At 33.8% G+C, this 20,031-nt stretch overlaps 2 protein-coding genes across 3 annotated transcripts in view; one reads left to right on the forward strand and one right to left on the reverse strand.

Moving 5' to 3' along the window:
• Nucleotides 1-20,031, forward strand: part of LOC123525056 (collagen alpha-3(IX) chain-like) — a 247,922-nt gene that overhangs the window by 13,059 nt on the left and 214,832 nt on the right. The window contains exon 2 of one of the 2 annotated variants that reach the window (XM_045303754.2): nucleotides 7,265-7,343. The gene's annotated coding sequence lies outside the window, so the exon portion shown is untranslated. Of the gene's footprint in view, nucleotides 1-7,264; nucleotides 7,344-16,649; nucleotides 16,672-20,031 lie in introns of those variants that run through there. The other variant, XM_053538217.1, reaches the window with a different exon arrangement.
• Nucleotides 7,657-8,978, reverse strand: LOC123525058 (transmembrane protein 74B-like). Its single transcript, XM_045303759.2, has one exon. It carries the CDS (start codon nucleotides 8,650-8,652, stop codon nucleotides 8,209-8,211), a length of 444 nt encoding a protein of 147 aa, XP_045159694.1. The 5' UTR covers nucleotides 8,653-8,978; the 3' UTR covers nucleotides 7,657-8,208.

Raw genomic sequence — 20,031 nt, forward strand, 5'->3', positions numbered from 1 at the left:
TACATTATATGTAAAAACTACTGGCGATACAAATTCAAAACGGGATGTTTGTCTTTGATGGTTTTGAAGATAACGATCGCAAGTTTACATATTTGTCGCTGCTTACAAATTTCATACATGGAAGACCAGTAGAGACACTGGTTCACAATTTCTGCGTTTCGTAGCATAGCCTGAACAACTTTAAGGTGAACTATTAGAAGAAAAGGTTGAGCTACTGCACTCTCCCATTGCGTCGGCATCCCGATTTAGTTCAGTTTTGTATGTAAACTGGTATCTGAGACTCCGCAAAATGGAAATAGGTTGAAACTTCATACACCCATTCACTGTGATGATCTGACATGTACTGTACATGTTCCATAGCTCTGTTAGATACTTTAACAATGGTATACACCAAGTTTTGATTATATTTGTGTGTGTAAGCTTGTATCTCAGTAACCACTTGTGGGAATTGATTGAAACTTTACACATCCGTAAACTCTGATTGTATGACATGTACAAGTCCAGTAACTCTGTTTTGCATTTTCATAAACCTATGCCCCTGTTTTCATCTTTGCAATGTTTCGGTATAACCTGTTACATTGTATCTCTTTGAACATAGTAAGAGTAGAAAGTTCTACGACTCAGAATTGTTGCCAATTTTGTACTTGTTTATGTCTATGTTTTAACTTCTTTTAGTTACAAGGCTTCTTCATGGATTTTTTTTACCAATTATACTATCCCAACATCAATCTTAAAGTGCCGTAGAGTTTCTCCGTATTTGGATTCGGTGTTGTTATATTTTCTGGTCCTTTGGGATCATGGAGTCTATCCAATAGATGTGTAATAGAGTCCCGCTTTAAGCTAGAGGGCGTGAAAGGTGTTGCACATTTCATTACTTTTCATGAACATACTCAATGAAACCGAGTCTGCTATCATTCTTTTTGTTTTGCATTATATGCCTCTAACGGATCTTTTTACAAATTTTGTCACACTAGCGTTGCTATCCACCCGCAGGTCTTGTTCAGGCTTCAGTTTATAATCTGTGTATACTGTTGTTTATTTAAAGTGTAACAGACAGAAGGTCACATGATACACAAAACATTGAAATGTAATCCATGCAGATCTAACACATTGGTGTTACAAAGAAACCCCTGTAATACTTCTTATGCATATAAATCTATCTAGATAACCATTAGTTTCAAACAGTTAGCTAGTGTTTTGGAGATTTATGCGCATAGGTGTATTATATGATACGCTTCCGAAAATCGTTTTATATTTAATCAGCATTCCTTCAACTTCATACGTTGCGTTGCTAGTTTTGACTGATTTTAAACTTTTGTGAGGCTTAAACACAGTTTACTTGCTTTACAATATAGTTTTTATTATTATAGAATTTTTAATGAATCACAGGAAATGAAATAGTAACCTAATTTTAGGTAGAAAATGTAATTAACTTGTAGATTATGAAAAGTCTGAACGAACAACTTTCTCTGAATAGCTTGTTGTATTCTTTTCAACTATAAAGAACTGTTTCAAACTCAATATAAGTTAAATATCAGTTATAGAACCAAACGAATGCTTAAATGATTAAAACATATTTCATTGGTCAAAATCACACGAGAGACATTCTGATAGAATGACCGCCTGTAATGTGTGAGTTCCTTCAACAGAGATGTTAATATTGGAATGCAAAGTGGTTGTTAATAAAATTGGCCACCAAGACAAGTTTAAGTGTGTGTAAATAAAGAAGGTAGGCTAGTTTTCGTTGAACCTTTGAGTTAGTACAAGGATGTTTTTGTCTTGCTATCTATTCGTTTGTATTTATGCTATGAGGATATGAGACTTTGACACGAAGTATTTTGATAGAAAGCAAAAGCTTGGTGTCAACTCTGACAGAGGTGCTTTAATATGTGTCTTGTGGCCATTTTTAACGTTTTGCTCTAGGCTCTGCAGTCATTTAGTACGTACGTTCATGTTTCTGTATGTTTTAGTTGAGGGATTACAGAAGTAGGAATCTACGCGAGTATTTTTGCTCTTGTTCATATCGTCGCTCCACGCGTGTTGTGGATTCACCTGGCGCGGATAAGCAATATTTACTCTTTCTTTTATGCCTGGGAAATGTGATGGGGATGAAGAATTATGATGTGTACACATTTAATCGGTTAAAACCCCACATTGTGCTTTTGTCTCTGAGCGTTCCAAGGTGCTGCCTAACCGATTCCCACTTTTCAGTCTTTCTTTCCCCGTTTACTATATTTACTTTTTGTTTATACTAATCATGTTCACGTCCATACGTTAAAGATATTTAATGCCCACCTTTCAATAAAGTATTTTATCATGTGATATTTTCATCAAATATAGAAAATCCTCATCGATTTCATTAATTTCACAGAGACGGTTATTGGGTGATCCTTTCAAATAGATTGTTTAAATAAATCTCACTCGTCAAAACATATGGCCACCACAGTGCGTGGTCCCTTTTCCCTATATGTATTGAGTGAAAGCTAAACAATCTTGTCAGAAATTCGGATGCCCTTTATAAAGATTATTCCAATTATACCAATTCAACAAAAGCATAGACTCTGGAACTAGAAATATTATATTTCAAACAGAATCTGTTCCAAACCTGCTACTATTTTGAAATAATTTCACAAAAGTGTTTCTTGACATCTATCAGGAGTAAAATACTATTCTCGAAGAAATGATGACCGAACTAAATACAGAAAAATCTAAAAAAAAAAAAAAAAAAACCATCTACTCCTTGACAATTGATCTGATTTGAAATAGTTACATACAGACATGGATAAAAAATTACTCCTCAGAATCTGCAGGCCATTGTTAAAAGTAATTTGGCAGAAAACGTTTCTTGTGATAAAAGTTGTGAGCAATATATGACCATCATTTCTTTCTTGTTATACGTTATACTTATATCTGTCATTAGTTATTAGTCATCTTTATATGATGAAGCGTTAAACATTAATCTGAAATGGTATGATCTTAGCTATACGGACATGAACAGTTGTAGGAAATAGCCTTAATGTTTTGATAAATAACTAAACTGTATAAAAATGTTTCGAAAAAGTATAAAGAACTAATTTAAAGTTTCTTTACCGACATGCCATTCTCTACTTCACAAAATGCCCTAGCTCCTCAGGTGAAACACAATAACAGAAAATACACATTCGTTCACCAAAGTGACAGATAGTCGAGCACTACTGTTTTGTATAATTGTGACATCAAACAATTTATGTTGTATCTAGCATTCCTAGACGTAACTTGCAATGCAAACGATTATTGTTTCCATTTTATTTAGGAATTTAATCATATCGTTTTAATGAATGAATTATACTTTTTCGGTTTAAAGAATGTACGTGAAATAGAATGTACGTAAGTCGTTTGGACTTTGAAATAAGTTGGAGTTTGTTTCTTTCCGGCTTAAATCTCTCTATGCACTGAAACAAGCAGATGAGTGACCGGTTTTCTATCATTTATTCGGCTCAAATAATTCCTTTTCATAAAATGAAACCTTCACTATTTTTCAGATTGTGAACTTTGATGCAGTTAAGTAGATATTTATCTAGAATAAATAGTGCCTTCCCTATTCCGTTTGTATGTATAATTTCACTCAAAAAATACTGCTTATTTTGTTAGTTCTTTTTGAAAGCGTGCCTCCTACTACAATTGCTACTGTCACAACAACAACAACAACACTGCTACAAAAATGAGTTACTATTATTTCAGATATAACACTTTATATATACATTTCATTACATATGCATTCTCATTCTAAAATACTGACTTGGTTTTAACATATCGTTTTTGAATAACTGAAACTAAGAGGCATTAAAAAAGCGAATGTTAACAGAACTCGCAATAAAAATCGGATATTTGAGCTTTCGCACGTTTCTTATTGTTTGTGATATATGTCAGTTAGGCTAAATTGTACTTATACTTGTAAAATATCCTTCCTCACTGTGATAAAATGAGAGTGATATATTGCTTAAAACGTAGCATTATTCATTTTGAATTTTTGTCAACTAACTGCATAACAACGTGTCATTTGTATGTTTTTATAGGGATACTGTTAATTTGTTAGTCATGATAAGCCGGTGTCAAAATATATATCTCTATGTATTGTTTTTGTTAAGGTATTGGGCCACTAATAGTAATGTTTAAAAAATGGCATTTGCTTAGTATATTCTTAAAGTTGACCGTGTTTCGCACTGTGTTGCAATTTTTAAACAACTTTTACTGTGCCGTTTTTTATAAATTTCGTATAATTTATGGTATTCCTCAAGCTCAAGTAGAGACAAATTTCAAAGTGATGGCCACTATCCAAAACGTTAATTTTGATTAAAGAAACATCAAACTATCGGTAAACAATTATGAAACACAAAATGAAACTGCCAATATCATTTTTGTCTAGGGTGTCTCAAGTTAACGGATTTAACGAGACAGAATTCTAACTTCAACATTGAAAAATTAAGGTCGAATCCTGCGGGCCTCTGTAGAATTTTGCTCACTTCATTCAAAAATAACATTGGGGCGGAAGTAAAACCTACCTACATTTCTTCCACAATATGTAATCTAAAGAGTGAAGGCAAAATAGAGAACTTTTACCGCATGTAACTCAGTATTTATAAAGATGTCTAACTCTACCCCTTCTGTTTCAGAAGTAAATTCACTTTGAACAGCAAGAAATCGCTTATCAAATGACTTTTTTCCCACTTTTGTACAATAAATCAATAATTCAATAATGAGTCTTGAAAGAAGTAAAAACGTAAAAGTAGGTTTATGGTAGGAATTGAATACTCTTCAAAGAGGAGGTACTCTATTACGGGTTTAATACTTTTAAGTGAATTAATTAACGAAACAAACATAAGTGGCTAAAGAAGCAGAGTACAAAACTACTCTATATACAAAGACTTTAAAGATGCATATTGTTACAATTGTCTTATTTGAAATGATGGATGCTATAAATAAGTATGGATGCTATAAATAAGTATTCAGTTTTAATGGTATTTCTTTATCAGACCACAAAAAGAGGGTAGGATGAAACAAACTAAAAAATTCATATGATAATCACATGGTAAAGATTGTTATTTAATTGTCCCTTTTAAATATCATATGCTTGGACTGTATTACAGGTTTCTTCCAATTTGCAAATTTGATGTTATGCTTTTTTTATGACTTTATACAAATCATTCTTTTATATTCGGCATCCATTCAGTTTCAATTTGTTTGTTTAAACTTTTAGATACTAGAACTGTGGACTTTTCACATCGTTGTCTGTATCTTCTCATCTATGTCAGTTTCTAGTTCTAATACATGGAAAAAAGAAATTACCTGCTGTTTTATCTCGTAAATGTAGTTATGGTTATTAAAGTAGATTCTTTAGTATATATAAATAAACACCACCTTCCTTTTTCGGGCTAACGTTGCACCGCCTGTGAAGCAGATATTACATTAATTGCAAGTATTTCAGACGTATAATTGATATATTTCACCAAGCGGTGTCAATATGCGTGAAAATTGTATGGCAAATATTCCATTTCAGGGTAGAATTAAAATTTAATGTCTGTGTTATTGATGATTAACATAAATAAGCTTTGAACCTGTGCAACAGTCTACGTTACTGCATGTTAAGATAGTATTACACTGTCAAAATAAATGCAATTCATTAGTCATAAAGATCATGTATCGTTATTCTACCAACGATTTTGTTTTCAGTATCTGAATTAGATTCAGTATGATAACATTATTCATGATCATTTTATACCAGCTTCAGTTACTGCTTTTGCATTACCTGAATATAAGATTGAATAGCACGTGTTACAGTTATGCACGTAACTTGACAATTGAATACACAAACCATGACATTGATTAAAGTAAAGATTTAGGAGGTATTTTGCCCTTAACTTCAGCAAGATCTTTATCACAAATATCATTAAAAAGCGACCATTTTGAAAGAATTTAGGGATTCTTTATTGGAATCCGTTAAAACATCATTCGAACTTTTTGAACATTTAAAATGAAATTTTATAACGTTTTTTATGGCAATGAAAGCAGTAGTGGAGGTAACACATTTACCGAAAGCCACTGAACAGAAAACAAGGCACATACTTATTACTTTTTATCTGCATTGGATACGTGTATTAGGCATAGTATTTATATACCCAGGGACAAAAGAAAGTATATAAGAAAACACACAATAATTGTGTTAGAGAGAGCTCGTATAACCAGTGTATATTCAAACAACAAAGATAACATATAAAACGGTACAGACAAAAGGCAAGCTAAAATAGTAACGTTGGACAAAATTAAACCAATGGGTTTAACCTGAAGTGAACATGACGACAAAACAATGTAAAATAGACTAGTTACAGAATTTAGTGTTGTATAAAAAAATATGTATATACTCATGAACCTTTTGAAATTGTACAAGGTTAGAACCCTTAAGGATACGCATTGATAAGCTGTAAGACAATTTGAAATTGAATACTGAACAAAGTTCTTTTTGAAATGGCATTCATTTAAAAACTTATATGATTTTTAAGCTGTTAAGTTATCTATACTCTACTGTTTTTTCCACATTTTTATTGTTTATTGCAAGCGTTAACCTGCGTATCTTGTCACTACACAGCTGAACAGTAATTGTTACATATTAAGCAGCTGTAAGACCCTGAATATATCCGACAATATAAATAAATGACTAACCTTTTTATCATGGCTTTTATCATATATTTTCATTGTTTTCAATCTCATATATATACTGTATTTCACGTAAGAATACAAAACCATGTAATCAGCTCCCTTCGGGATACCGAAAAAGTATTCAATCAGAAATTACATACTGATATCGTCTCTACGTATCACGTGTCAAACGAATTTTCAGTCTTATTTATCTGAAATTTATGTTCCAAAAAGCGTAAAAGTTTATGTTAAAAACTGATAAAACGGCTGTCCAAATAGGTGTTACGCTTGATTACTTGGTTCGGAAAGCACAGCTTTCAATACCGCAAATGAACTTATTCCGTAATAGCCGTAAAGGGAGGTAATAAAACCATAGGTTCAAAAAATAACTTTCTTTTATGTTAATCAATATTCAAAGCTTTTGACAAAAATATGGAGAAAATAGTTATAGAAAAACAAAGGGGTTATGAGCCTTTAAGCTTGACTGATATAACTCTAGAAATATGTATACGTATCTACTAAAAGAGTCATTTAAACAGTAACTTCTTTTACAATGATGCATTCGCCTCTCATGGTTTTTGTCTTTTGACAGGCTGGGTCAAACTCAGGTGTCTCATTGGATGAAAGCCTGGCACAATCCACTATAGCCGAATACAACACTGCTGTTCAAGGTACTGTTATAATATACTTTTATGGTATCTACCAGTGACTGAAACTAGAACTGGATCTTATAAATTATAGATATGGGATAACATCTGTTAACTTTTTCACTGTTTATGACGATTGATTGTTATTCAAATGTATGTAACTTTATACTCAAACCAACTGAAAACTGTTCGTTCAATACCGAGAAAGCAATTATGAAAAAAAAAACACCTTTAGGGAAACGTTTTAGAAACAAGGAATAAAAATAGTATCGCGTAACTAGTGTAAATGGGGGTTTTCTTAAGAAAAAGGAAAAAGGCGAAAAACAACAAATCAATATGTCCTTTATTATGTATTCTACATTCGTTGCTGTAACAGATATAAATACTATCGATTTAATATATCAAATACATATAAAATTGTTAATAAAACATACGCCTTAATGGCACTTTATTTCGAATTGTTTAAAGCAACATTAAGACGTTTAGTTATATGGTATGAGGCTAATAAAATATCTTGGTACTATACTCAAGTCCGTCCCTTCTCAGATCAGTATTACTGTCTTCTCATGTGACGCTAAAGGTACTTGCACATTTTTCATGGTACATGAAGTTTTAGATGTTAACTAGTGTACTTTCCGATGGTTTATACGTATATTTTCAAGTGAATCAAATAATCAAAACAAAAGATTTTTACATTTTATCCATCATTGCTTGAACCATATAAACCATTTCAGGTTAGGGTCCGCGAAGGAGGTTCAAATTCTGTCTTCTTTTCTGCACAATTGATTCATGAAACATGAAGCTTTAGATGTTAACTAGTGTACTTTCTGATGATTTATACGTATATTTTCAATTGAATCAAATAATCAAAACAAAAGAAAGTTACATTTTATCCATCATTGCTTGTACCATATGAAACCATTTCTCGTTGGGTTCCAGTAAGGAGGTTCAAATCTTGTCTGTCTTTCTTTCTGTAAACCTCTCTGTCTGGCATTATAAAATAATACACAAAAACTCCCGAAGTAATAAGCCCACCTGCGGCAATGAAAGACATCCCAATCACAGTGCAAATATCTAAGTAATAAGATAGTTTAGCGTAATGTATTTCGATTTTCTCCATTTCACGGGCCGGAAGTGATGGATCGAACACGTGCTCTCGTGGCACTATGAAACTTACACACATAATAGCTACACCACATGACATTAATATAATTGCAATGGTTGTTAAAAATTCCTGCATGTCTTTCTTTGGGTTGAGACAATCCAGCCAGTGACAGTTTTCTTCCTCATTTCTGATGTTTGAATCCTCTATGCGTTCTAGTTCTGTTACCATTGTTTACTGATTTATTGAAAAGTTACATCTAGCTAAATACGGTATCCCAATATCATTTTACTAGACAATATCAGTTCACCATCTACTCAGTTTTCTCAAAGCCTGTATAAATGTTATACGTGTGCCGGTACGCCCTCTGCCTCATAAATGTAAATTTTCAGCCATATATAGTAACGTCATTTTTCCAGCAATTCCTTTTGATATGTGAGCACAATAGATAAAATATAACTGATAGAAAAAGAAGTCCAGAAGTGTAAGAATATGTATTTCCTCAACATATATGGCATTTGTTGCAATATATTGACTATTCCAAACAATAATCCATACACATGACATCTTACCTGCCTGAATAAGTATATTTAGATCTGGTGACAGCTGTTTCTGATATGATTCAATATCAGGTGAATGAGGCTGCTGATATTTTCATTCAGTATACATTTTCTTAAGAGAACATTTACCTGATATATTTGGATAAAAGGAACGTTCTTTATAATTATATACTTTTTTAATATAAATGAAACGTTACGCGTGAGACAAAATGTCTATCAAGAGATTCAATAGCAATTGTTAAGTTTATATTTTCTTTTTTTGGAAAATGTCATCACTGTTATCACTCTTGATGAAGCGTCTGCGTTACATGAAATAATGTCAGTCGTTCAATCATCAATTTTGAATTCAGGGAATCATTTTTCCTGAAGGAAATTCTCTATTTCTCCAGTCATAATACAGTACAAGAAATAGAGCAACTTGAAATACATGTTCATAAGCTTGTTATACGCCGTTTAGAAACCAAATGTGGTTTCGCATTACCTTTTTTAGCCCACCATCATCAGAGGGTGGGCTATTCAAATCACTCTGCGTCCGTGGTCCGTCCGTCCGTCATTCCGTCCGTCCGTCCGTCCGTTAACAATTTCTCGTTATCGCATCTCCTCAGAAACTACCGGGGGGATTTTGTCAGAATGATGTATTGGTACCCTAGTTGTGTCCTCCAGAAAATCAGACTGGTTCAACAATTTATGAGTGAGTTATGGCCCTTTGTTTATTTCTATAATTTACATAGATTTATATAGGGAAAAAATTTGAAAACCTTCTTGTCCAAAACCACAGAGCCTAGGGCTTTGATATTTGATATGAAGCATCATCTAGTGGTCCTCCAATATGATTCAAATTATTTCCCTGGGGTCAAATATGTCCCCGCCCCGGGGGTCACATGGTTTATATAGACTTATATAGGGAAAATTTTGAAAAACCTCTTGTTCAAAACCACAGGGCCTAGGGCTTTGATATTTTGTATGTGACATCATCTAGTGGTCTTCTACTAAAATTGTTCAAATTATCCCCCTAGGGTCAAATATGGCCCCGCCCTGGGGGTCATATGTTTTACATAGATTTATATAGGGAAAAGCTTTGAAAATCTTCTTGTCCAAACCACAAAGCCCAGGGCTTTGATATTTGTAATGTAGCATCATCTAGTGGTTCTCTACCAAGGTTTTTCAAATTATCCCCCTAGAGTCAAATATGGCCCCGCCCCGGGGGTCACATGGTTCATATTGGCTTATATAGAGAAAAGCTTTTAAAATACTACAACATTCAAATCTGGACCATATGTATATTTTTGAGTGGCAAGATGAACCTTGACATGAGTTGACCTTGATTTTGACCTAGTGACCTACTTTCACATTTATTTAGCTACAGCCTTCAAATTTGGACCACATGCATAGTTTTGTGCACCAGAAAAAACTTTGACCTTGATTTTGACCTAGTGACCTACTTTCACATTTTTGAAGGTACAGGCGTCAAATTTGGCCCATATGCGTAGTTCTGTGTTTCAAAATGAAATTTGACATTGATTTTTACCTAGTGACCTACTTTCACATTTTTGAAGGTACAGTCTTCAAATTTGGACCACATGCATAAATTTGTGTTTCGAAATGAAATTTGACCTTGACTTTGACCTAGTGACCTACTTTCACATTTTCTCAAGCTACAGCCTTCAAATTTTGACCACATGCATAGTTTTGTGTATCGAAAAAACTGACCTTGACATTGACATTGACCTAATGACTTTCTTTCCCATTTTTGAAGATATAGGCTTCAAATTTGGACCACATGCATAGTTTTGTAGTCCGAAATGAAATTTGACCTTGATTTTGACCCAGTGACCTACTTTCACATTTCTCAAGCTACAACCTTCAAATTTGGACCACATGCATGGTTTTATGTACCGAAACAAACACATGCATAGTTTTGTATTCCGAAATAAAATTTGACCTTGATTTTGACCTAGTGACCTACTTTTACATTTCTCAAGCTACAGTCTTCAAATTTGGACCACATGCATAGTTTTGTGTACCGAAATGAACTTTGACCTTAAGATTGACCTAGTGACCTTCTTTCATATTTCTGTAGCTACAGGCTTCAAATTTAGACCATATGCATAGGATTGTGTACCAAAACAAACTTTGACCTTGACATTGACCTAGTGACCTACTTTCACATTTTTGAAGGTACAGGCTTCAAATTTGGACAACATGCATAGTTCTGTGTTCTGAAGCGAAATTTGACCTTGATTTTGACCTAGTGACCTACTTACACATTTCTCAAGCTACAGCCTTCAAAGTTGGACCACTTGCATAGTTTTGTATACCGAATTAAACTTTGACCTTAAGATTGACCTAGTGACCTACTTTCAAATTTCTCAAGCTACAGCCTTTAAACTTGATGCACATGCATAGTTTTGTGTACAAAGAACTTTGTCCTTGAAATTGATCTAGTGACCTACTTTCACATTTCTCAAGCTACAGCTTTCGAATTTGAACCACATGCACAGTGTTGTGTACAGAAATGAAATTTGACCTTGAGCTAGTCAGTAAGTCTTGAAATTTGGAACACTCAAAAATGGCACATTGGTGGGCGCTAAGATCACTCTGTGATCTCTTGTTTTCTTCAACTAGTTTAAGTTTTTTTACGGAAACGTAGGAAACAGATTTTTGTGGAAACGCTACTTTTAGCATATTTCTAATTCTAATACTTTTAAGATTTTCTTTTATATAAACAAAGCCCGGACTTTACCGTGTATTGTCTTGTCGATTAGAACACATATTGCAAAATGACCTACTTTTATTCCGGTTTACTCCATCGTATTTAAAACCGCATTTGATTCCAGATTAGTATCCCTTCCTGGTGTAATTCGAACAAGTTAGAATGGAATTAAATTTTAGTTTTGCGTGCTTTGTTGGCAAATAAAACACGATTTGTTTTTCGTTCAGATGCGTCGTAATTAATCACTCAGGCATTTGACATTTGGCCTTCGTGATTAGATTACGACGCATCTGAACTCGAAACCATGTTTTATTTGCCAACAAAGCACGCAAAACTAAAATCTATTTCCCAGATAACTGTTTCTTATTGGTGGTTTAAATGAGACTATTTGTTACTGATGATTCCGTACAACTGCTCTCTGATATCTGTATGTTGGCTTTGCGTATACTGATATGCGTAATGTATTTCGATTTTCTCCATTTCACGTGCCGGAAGTGATGGATCGAACACGTACTCTATATGCTCATAACACTGTCATTATAAAACCGAGTGTTTTTCTTTCTTTCAAATTACTTTCAGTTATATTGTTTTGACAAATAGACATAACTCTTAGCTCATATATATTTTTCTTTGTTTCTAAACATGCTACAAATCCATCACACGTAAACGTTAAGAATCAATTCATTTTAACGGATTTGCGTTATACCATTTCCACAGTTTACAATTTCTGAATTAAACACAACAGAAACCATGTTCAACAATAACATTTTTGCTTTATGCTGTTTTCTTTTATTACACAGATGTGCTTCATTGACAATTTTTGCAAAATAGATCAATTTCATTGTAAATAAAAGTTATGAATGAATGAATCGTGTATCACAAGTTTAGAATGAATTATATTAAATGTTATTCACATTGTATAATAAAATTAGCAGGCGCTTTGGATGTTTATAATTTGTATGCCCAAAAAAAATGATACATCTTCAATTCAAAGTAAAACTAAAATAAAACTCTTAAGCAGTCACTTAAATTTTGAACAGCGTTCTGCTTTGATATGAAATGAGCCGTGCCATGAGAAAACCAACATAGTGGGTTTGCGACCAGCATGGATCCAGACCAGCCTGCGCATCCATGCTGTTCGCTGTTAAAGCCTATTGCAATTGAGAATCTGTTAGCGAACAGCATGGATCCTGACCAGACTGCGCGGATGCGCAGGCTGGTCTGGATCCATGCTGGTCGCAAAGCCGCTATGTCGGTTTTCTCATGGCGCGGCTCAAATGTATTTCAAATCACCGATCTGTAACATTTGTCATACAGTCTGGTGGGAGTTAATGAGGACGTGCGCACACTGATATTTGAACTGATACACGTCGGTTTTGCCGACGAATTGGAAAATGGGATATATGATGAAGTAGACATGTCACAACAGAGACACAAAACATATTGTAATCGTGATTTAAAAACTTACCTTGTCTGTAATTTGTACTGTAACAAAAGAAACATGGCAGTAATTTGTCCTCTGTCTTGTTACTTAATCCTGTAAATAAATCGTCACGGAGGTATGCTTTACTAGTTTGACATATGACATCTAACATTATACGTCTAAACATACGTTCTTTTCCATTTACTGCAACTTTGAAAATTATAAAATGCCCCATATACTGGTGGAAACAGGCGATTTGGACTTCCATTTCAGCTTTTCAATGACCAATTTCTAATTGATAAAATATCTAAATTCACTACACCAAAAAACCAGATTGATATATTTTTAAAACTTATTATAACAAATAGCACAACAATATTAATTGGCTCTGTAACACGGGATAACTAATTATACTCACAACCTGACATTTGTCTGGTAGTTGTTACTATTATTTATGACGTTGGATCAAAGCTTCTCTGTATTACATAGGATAAACACATCCATTTATCAAAATACATTTACAGATATAAAATATACAATCTACGATAATCGAATTGCAAGCTCAAGGACCAGATGTACTAAATAATAGAGAGGTTGCGACGTGTACGCAAATGTGTAGTTTACATAAACTCTTTACGTTAACATTTGAATCTTTGTTAGAACGTGAACGGCTACATTTTGTAAATAGTTCGTGTAGTAAATAGTCCACAAATGGAGTGCCAAAGGCGGGTGATTGCCTAAATCAGGTGGAATTGTAGACAAAATATCATTCGGCCATTTTGCTGACCGTGACTGTTTAATGCTCGGTCAACTTAACACATTGTTGGTATACAAGAAAAACCACAAAGAGCTCGATAGGCAATGAAAGCATTTTTATTTTATTGATATTGTGGCATAAAGCATGTTTAATTTATTGAAATGAATAGTCCATTGGGCCGGGTGTTGTGTTAAATTGATTATTATTAATATGATTTGTGAACCGATTAGCACATGTCACTATAATAAAATATTTACTTACGTACTTACTTACTTACTTATATAGAAGACGCCTTTCTTTCGGACATCATTATAATTGATATTCGTCCAATATCCTTACATCCGACGTTGATGCTATAAAAGCGATTTTTTACATAGCAAAGTTAGGGTAAAATATGTCTCATGCAGAAAGTTTTGTTTTTTTCTCTCACTCAGGAATACAAATTGAATGAACCATTAATTAGTTATAACTTGCTTATATTTGTACAAAAATGGATTTACAGAACTATAGATAATATAATAACATTTCGCACACGCAGTACTCAGTGAATTAACCCTATATAAAGCAGTTTTATTCAATTTTTGCAGATATGAGACTAAATATTCTACATAATGTAGTATTTCTAAACAATACTGTTAGTTGAACACCAACCAAACATTTAGGTTCTCTTATTTCAATTTCCACAAAAAGTTGTATACAGAAGGAGATCTCATTTTGATTCATAGTCACATATGACTTCTCTATGGTTTGATGGTATATTTATCATACATCTGACATTACTATAGCTAGTAAACTACGATAATAACAGGTGATTATGTTGACTTGAGCTACATGTAGGATAAGTATGTAGATTTGTAAAATGACGAAAACAAATTATAGGTGAAAATAATAAACTAAAATTTATTTTTTTTTTTGGTTTCTTTACACTTTTTGTTATTTGGGCTTAATTGATATAGTAAGTTTTGGATAATATGCTGATGGTTTTCTTTGAATTGCGAAAAGAATAGTTTTATTGAAATATATTGATTGGGTTTTTCTAAAACAATACAAATTTAAAAGAACAGAGGTAGTATTCAGGACAAAATTTATGTTGTATTCGAAGAAATATGATATAAAGTAGCGCTGCGAAACGAATAAATTTTCATGTACATCTATTATAACAGTGTCTGCTTCCTAGAAGTAAACAATGTTCTATTATGATCATTGAAACACATTTTAGGAGTTACTGTTTTGTTGTTTTTTTTTCAAAATATCAAACGAGAAATGATATTTTAGAGGGAGACATTCATTATCAAGAGTAATTACTAATTAAATAATTTCACAAATCGAAACAAATTATCTGACGGCATCTGATAGCGAAAAGGCACATCTAGAGATGATGAATCATAGATTACATAAATTCATCGAAATGTCAAATTGTTAGATACTGACTATTAACTTGTATATGAACAAGAAGTGTCCTTTAAAGAGGATAGACGATTACATGAGCACAATCCTCAAATATAAATACGTGTCAACGTGCCTTCCATGAGATTTAAGGACTAAAACACAAATCGCTATAATTTACCATATTTCTACAGTTATACGATATAAAATTCATTCTGTTACAGATGTAAAGACTTATCTAAGTTCTACTTTTGCCTGCAATGTAAACACCTACACAGACTTCTTAATACAGGGGTTGTGGGTTCGAGCCTCACTGGGGTCACGACCATGACTTCTCATATGACACCAGTACTGGGTTTTCCAGGAAGCGGACTCGAGAGTGGTTCAAATAAACTTTAAGCTTTCATCACAATCGAGCTGAAATAAATTAGTATAAACTAACTCTAAGTTCACTATTAATTTAATTCCTTGTGTAGAACCTACGTAGGCGGAAATACATATATCTATATCAGAAATTAGTTCATATGTGGTGCAAAAGTATTTTCCCGTCATTTGATTTACGAAATTCATTAGTGATGTTTTTTTTTTAAATATATTTATCACATAATCGTACTGTCAGAAATATGTTTCAATAACGTGAAGCTAGACTTAAAATATATTATCAGATTTTTTTCAGGAAAAGAACGTAGAATAACACTATGTTTCGTTGTAGAATTTTCACTTGTTAAGTGCTAACGTTTATCCATTAAAATCAATTCCAAAATAAAGTCCCGGCCCCGTGTTCACAAAACATTTTCAGTCTCAGCTGAGTTTGATAATGAAACTTTATTTGTCATTTATATCAAAATAGCATGATCAAAACTAAAGTTTAAATTAATAACGATTTTCAAATGATTTTTCAGTAATGATGGTCAGTCTCATTTAGAATTTAACCTTGAAGTTTTAGTAAAATTGATATTAAAATTTCAAACTCAAACTCAGCTGAGACCGAAAAACGTTTTGTGAACACGGGGCCAGACCACGCCCTACCAGGCACACAAAAAAACTACATCCGATAAACATTATTTCGGAGTGTATTTTAGTTCAGATGTCGAAAGATTTGCTTACGCATAGGCGCAAATTTTGCGCGAGGTGCAAATCGTGCACATATAAACGGTGATTTAGATTTAATGCTTGAATGATCAGCAGAAAACTCTACTCCCACAACCGTAATACAATACAAAACTATCGGTAATGTAAGATACATGTCCACTGAGCCAAAGTGACATTGCATGCTACTGTATAGTGTCATTTACAGATTATTTATAACCGGTTTCGCATTTTACTTGCAGTTAAGTTCATTTTCTCTCTACATTTCATTCAGGAATTTATCTGTAAACTCGAGGGGAAATTGTTGAATAGAAACGTTAAGGTTAGTCTAGTGTTAACAATTTAACCTTAGTTTGTACTTTTATTTGGTAGCAATAACTTTAAGATGAGGCAGGGTAAAACAATAACCTTTAAGCGTTAATAACATATACTTGATTCTGAATATAAGCCTATATTTAAACAGACAGATTTTATGTACATTTTGATTCGTTCTTTTTTTCGGTCTATCAATCGTAGATGTGGCGAAAAAAACTGATTACATAATGCCTGGTTGTAAAAAAAATGTATATACTGGCAATATCATATATAGTATAAGCAGTAGTTTGTCAACTTTTTCTCTTCGTCACGTGGAACAAAATTTGTTTTGAGACCGTGTTATTGTTGCCTAAATCTACAATAGAAAAAAAGTCGTAGATATACAGGTTTCCACCTTTATGTTAATTTATTTCGAAATTTAGGAAGTATTTTTTGATTGCTATAAATTGTTGACAAAGTGAATATAAGTGTTTCAAGACTGACTTTCTTTCCCATAAGAATTGTATACGAGTTGTGACCGAGTGGTTAAGGTCACTGACTTCAAATCACTTGCCTCTCATCGATGTGGGCTCGAGCCTCACTCGGGGCGTTGAATTATTCATGCGAGGAAGCCATCCAGCTGGCTAACGGAAGGTCGGTGGTTCTACCCAGGTACCCTCTCGTAATGAAATAATGCACGGAGGGGCACCTGGGGTCTTCCTCCACCATGAAAGCTGGAAAGTCGCCATATGACCTATAATTGTATCAGTGCGACGTTAAACCCAACGAAATAAATAAACATATTGGGAAATAAACATCAAAACCCGTTTATCAAAAAGCTGTTAGTCTGTAAGTTCGAAATTTATTTCAGTATATAAAAGAATATCCTCCGAACTGCTGCATTCTAGTTCTTATCTTAGATGGGACATTGCATTTTTGTTTATGTAAGTTACGTGTTTATATAAGATACCTACATTTATCGGAAGAAGTGCGTTGTGACGCGACTGGTAGTCGCATAATGGCGGATTCAAATAGTCCTCAGTTTTTGCTCTGGAGAGCTATTTTCCTTACTGTCTTTGCAATGTTTTGCTGAAATCACATGACAGATCTATGCTTGACATGTAGGTAGCATTTTAAAAATGAAATTCTAATGTGACAGAATTTGTCGTGGATACTTAGATCATACACCACTACTACAATTCAGGGTCTCATTTTAAACTGATTTTGCAGTGTGTGTGTTTGACTGAAAATATTTTTCTTGCATCAAACATGATCCCCAGTTTTCTTTTGATTTTTATTCAGCACTGACAGTATTCTTCAAGAAAGTGTGAGTTACAGACATTTAAAATGGGTCCTGATATGTGCTGCAGCCATTGGAAATATGTCAATTTTATATAGAATAAAGAAGAACAGTTATTTAGTGTGTTGTAACGTAAAATGTTTGCTATTCCAACCGTTGACGATTTATCGGATAAGAGATCTATAATTTCAATGAATGCAACATTAGATAAATTGATACTTTATGAAAGAAAGAAATAATTGAAATGCAAATTAATATGATGTATGAATGATGTATCATTTGGGTATGAAATACACGTAATGGCTCGATATTCACACACAATTAACATGCCCGTGTAGTTTAATCACAGAGACTACAAATCCGCGATTTATTTCTCAAAGGACATTAAATTTTGTCATTTAAAGTTTGGTTGGTAATATTTAAGTTGTATCGTGTTTTCATTAATGAGTTTCAGTAACTTGAACTGTGTTGGTTACCATTACAAAATGTATTTCAAATTTCAAATATGCGTCTCGACAAAAAAAAAAACATGAAAAAAAAACAACTTGAAAATGTTTGTTTTCTATTTTTGTTGTATTTTTTTTCTTCAAAAATAGCAGACTAATACGATGAAATTGTGTAATTTTTAAGCAAAAGTGGTCATTTCCCGTCAGGAATATAAATGAGGAAAATAAAACAATTTGAATACAGACAAATTTGCTCGAGAAACCCCGTCTTTTAAGAGACAAGTTGGAGTAATAGACCACTTTTTAAGTTTCTGTTTTTAGCTCACAAAGTGTGAGGGTGAGCTATTGTGGCCGTTCACCGTTTGGCGTCCGTCAGGCGTTCGTCGCCTTTAAACATCATCTCCTCCTAAACTACTAGGCCAATTTTGATGAAACTTCACAGGGATGTTCCTTTGATGGTTTTCTTATTTTTTTTCTTCAAAGAATTGAATTCCATACAAAACACTGGTTGCCATGGCAACCGAAATGAAAAACTTTAAAAATCGTCTAGTCCAAAACCACAAGTCATAGGGCTTTGATACTTGGTATGTAGCATCATCTTGTGGTCCTCTACCAAGATTGTTCAAATTACCCCCCTAGGATCAAAAATGGCCCCGCCCCGGGGGTCACATGACTTATATAGACTTATATAGGGAAATTGTTTGAAAATGTTCTTGTCCAAAACCACAGGGCCTAGGGCTTTGATATTTTGTATAAGCATCATCTAATATCCTCTACCAAGATTGTTCAATTTATCCCCCTAGGGTCAGATATGGCCCCCGCCCTGGGGTCATACGGTTTATATAGACTTATATAGGGAAAACTTAGAGAATCTTCTTGTCCAAAACCACAGGGCCTAGGGCTTTGATATTTAGTATATAATATCATCTAGTGGTCCTCTACCACGGTTGTTCAAATTATCCCCTTGGGTCAAATATGGCCCCGTCCCGGGGATCACATGGTTCATATTCGATTTATATATATGGAAAAAATTTGAAACTCTTCTTGCACAAAACCACATGGCCAAGGGCTTTGATATTTTGTATGTAGCATCATTTTATGTTGCTCTACCAAAATTGTTCAAATCCCTCCTCCCCCTAGGATCGAGTATGGCCCCGCCCTGGGGGTCACATGGTTAATATAGAATTAAATTGGGATAGCTTTGAAAATCTCTTTGCACAAAATCACATAGCCTATGGCTTTGATATTTATGTTTCCCCGCACCTCCCCCTCCCCCACCCCACACACTGGGGGAGACATATTGTTTTTGCCCTGTCAATCCGTCCGTCGCACTTCATTTTCGATCAATAACTTGAGAACCATTTAACATAGAACCTTCAAACTTCATAGGGTGGCAGGGTTTATGGAATAGACGACCCTTATTGTCCTTGGGTCACTGCATCAAAGGTCATGGTCACAGAGGCCTGAACATGGAAAACCATTTCCGATCAGTAACTTGAGAACCACTTGTTCCAGAATGTTGAAACTTTATAGGATGATTGGACATGCAGAGTAGATTACCCCTATTGATTTTTGGGTCACTGCATCAAAGGTCAAAGTCACTGGGACCAGAACATGGAAATCCATTTCCAATCAGTAACTT

The sequence above is a fragment of the Mercenaria mercenaria genome, chromosome 3 (assembly GCF_021730395.1).
Source record: "Mercenaria mercenaria strain notata chromosome 3, MADL_Memer_1, whole genome shotgun sequence".
NCBI classification, from domain to species: Eukaryota; Metazoa; Mollusca; class Bivalvia; order Venerida; family Veneridae; genus Mercenaria; species Mercenaria mercenaria.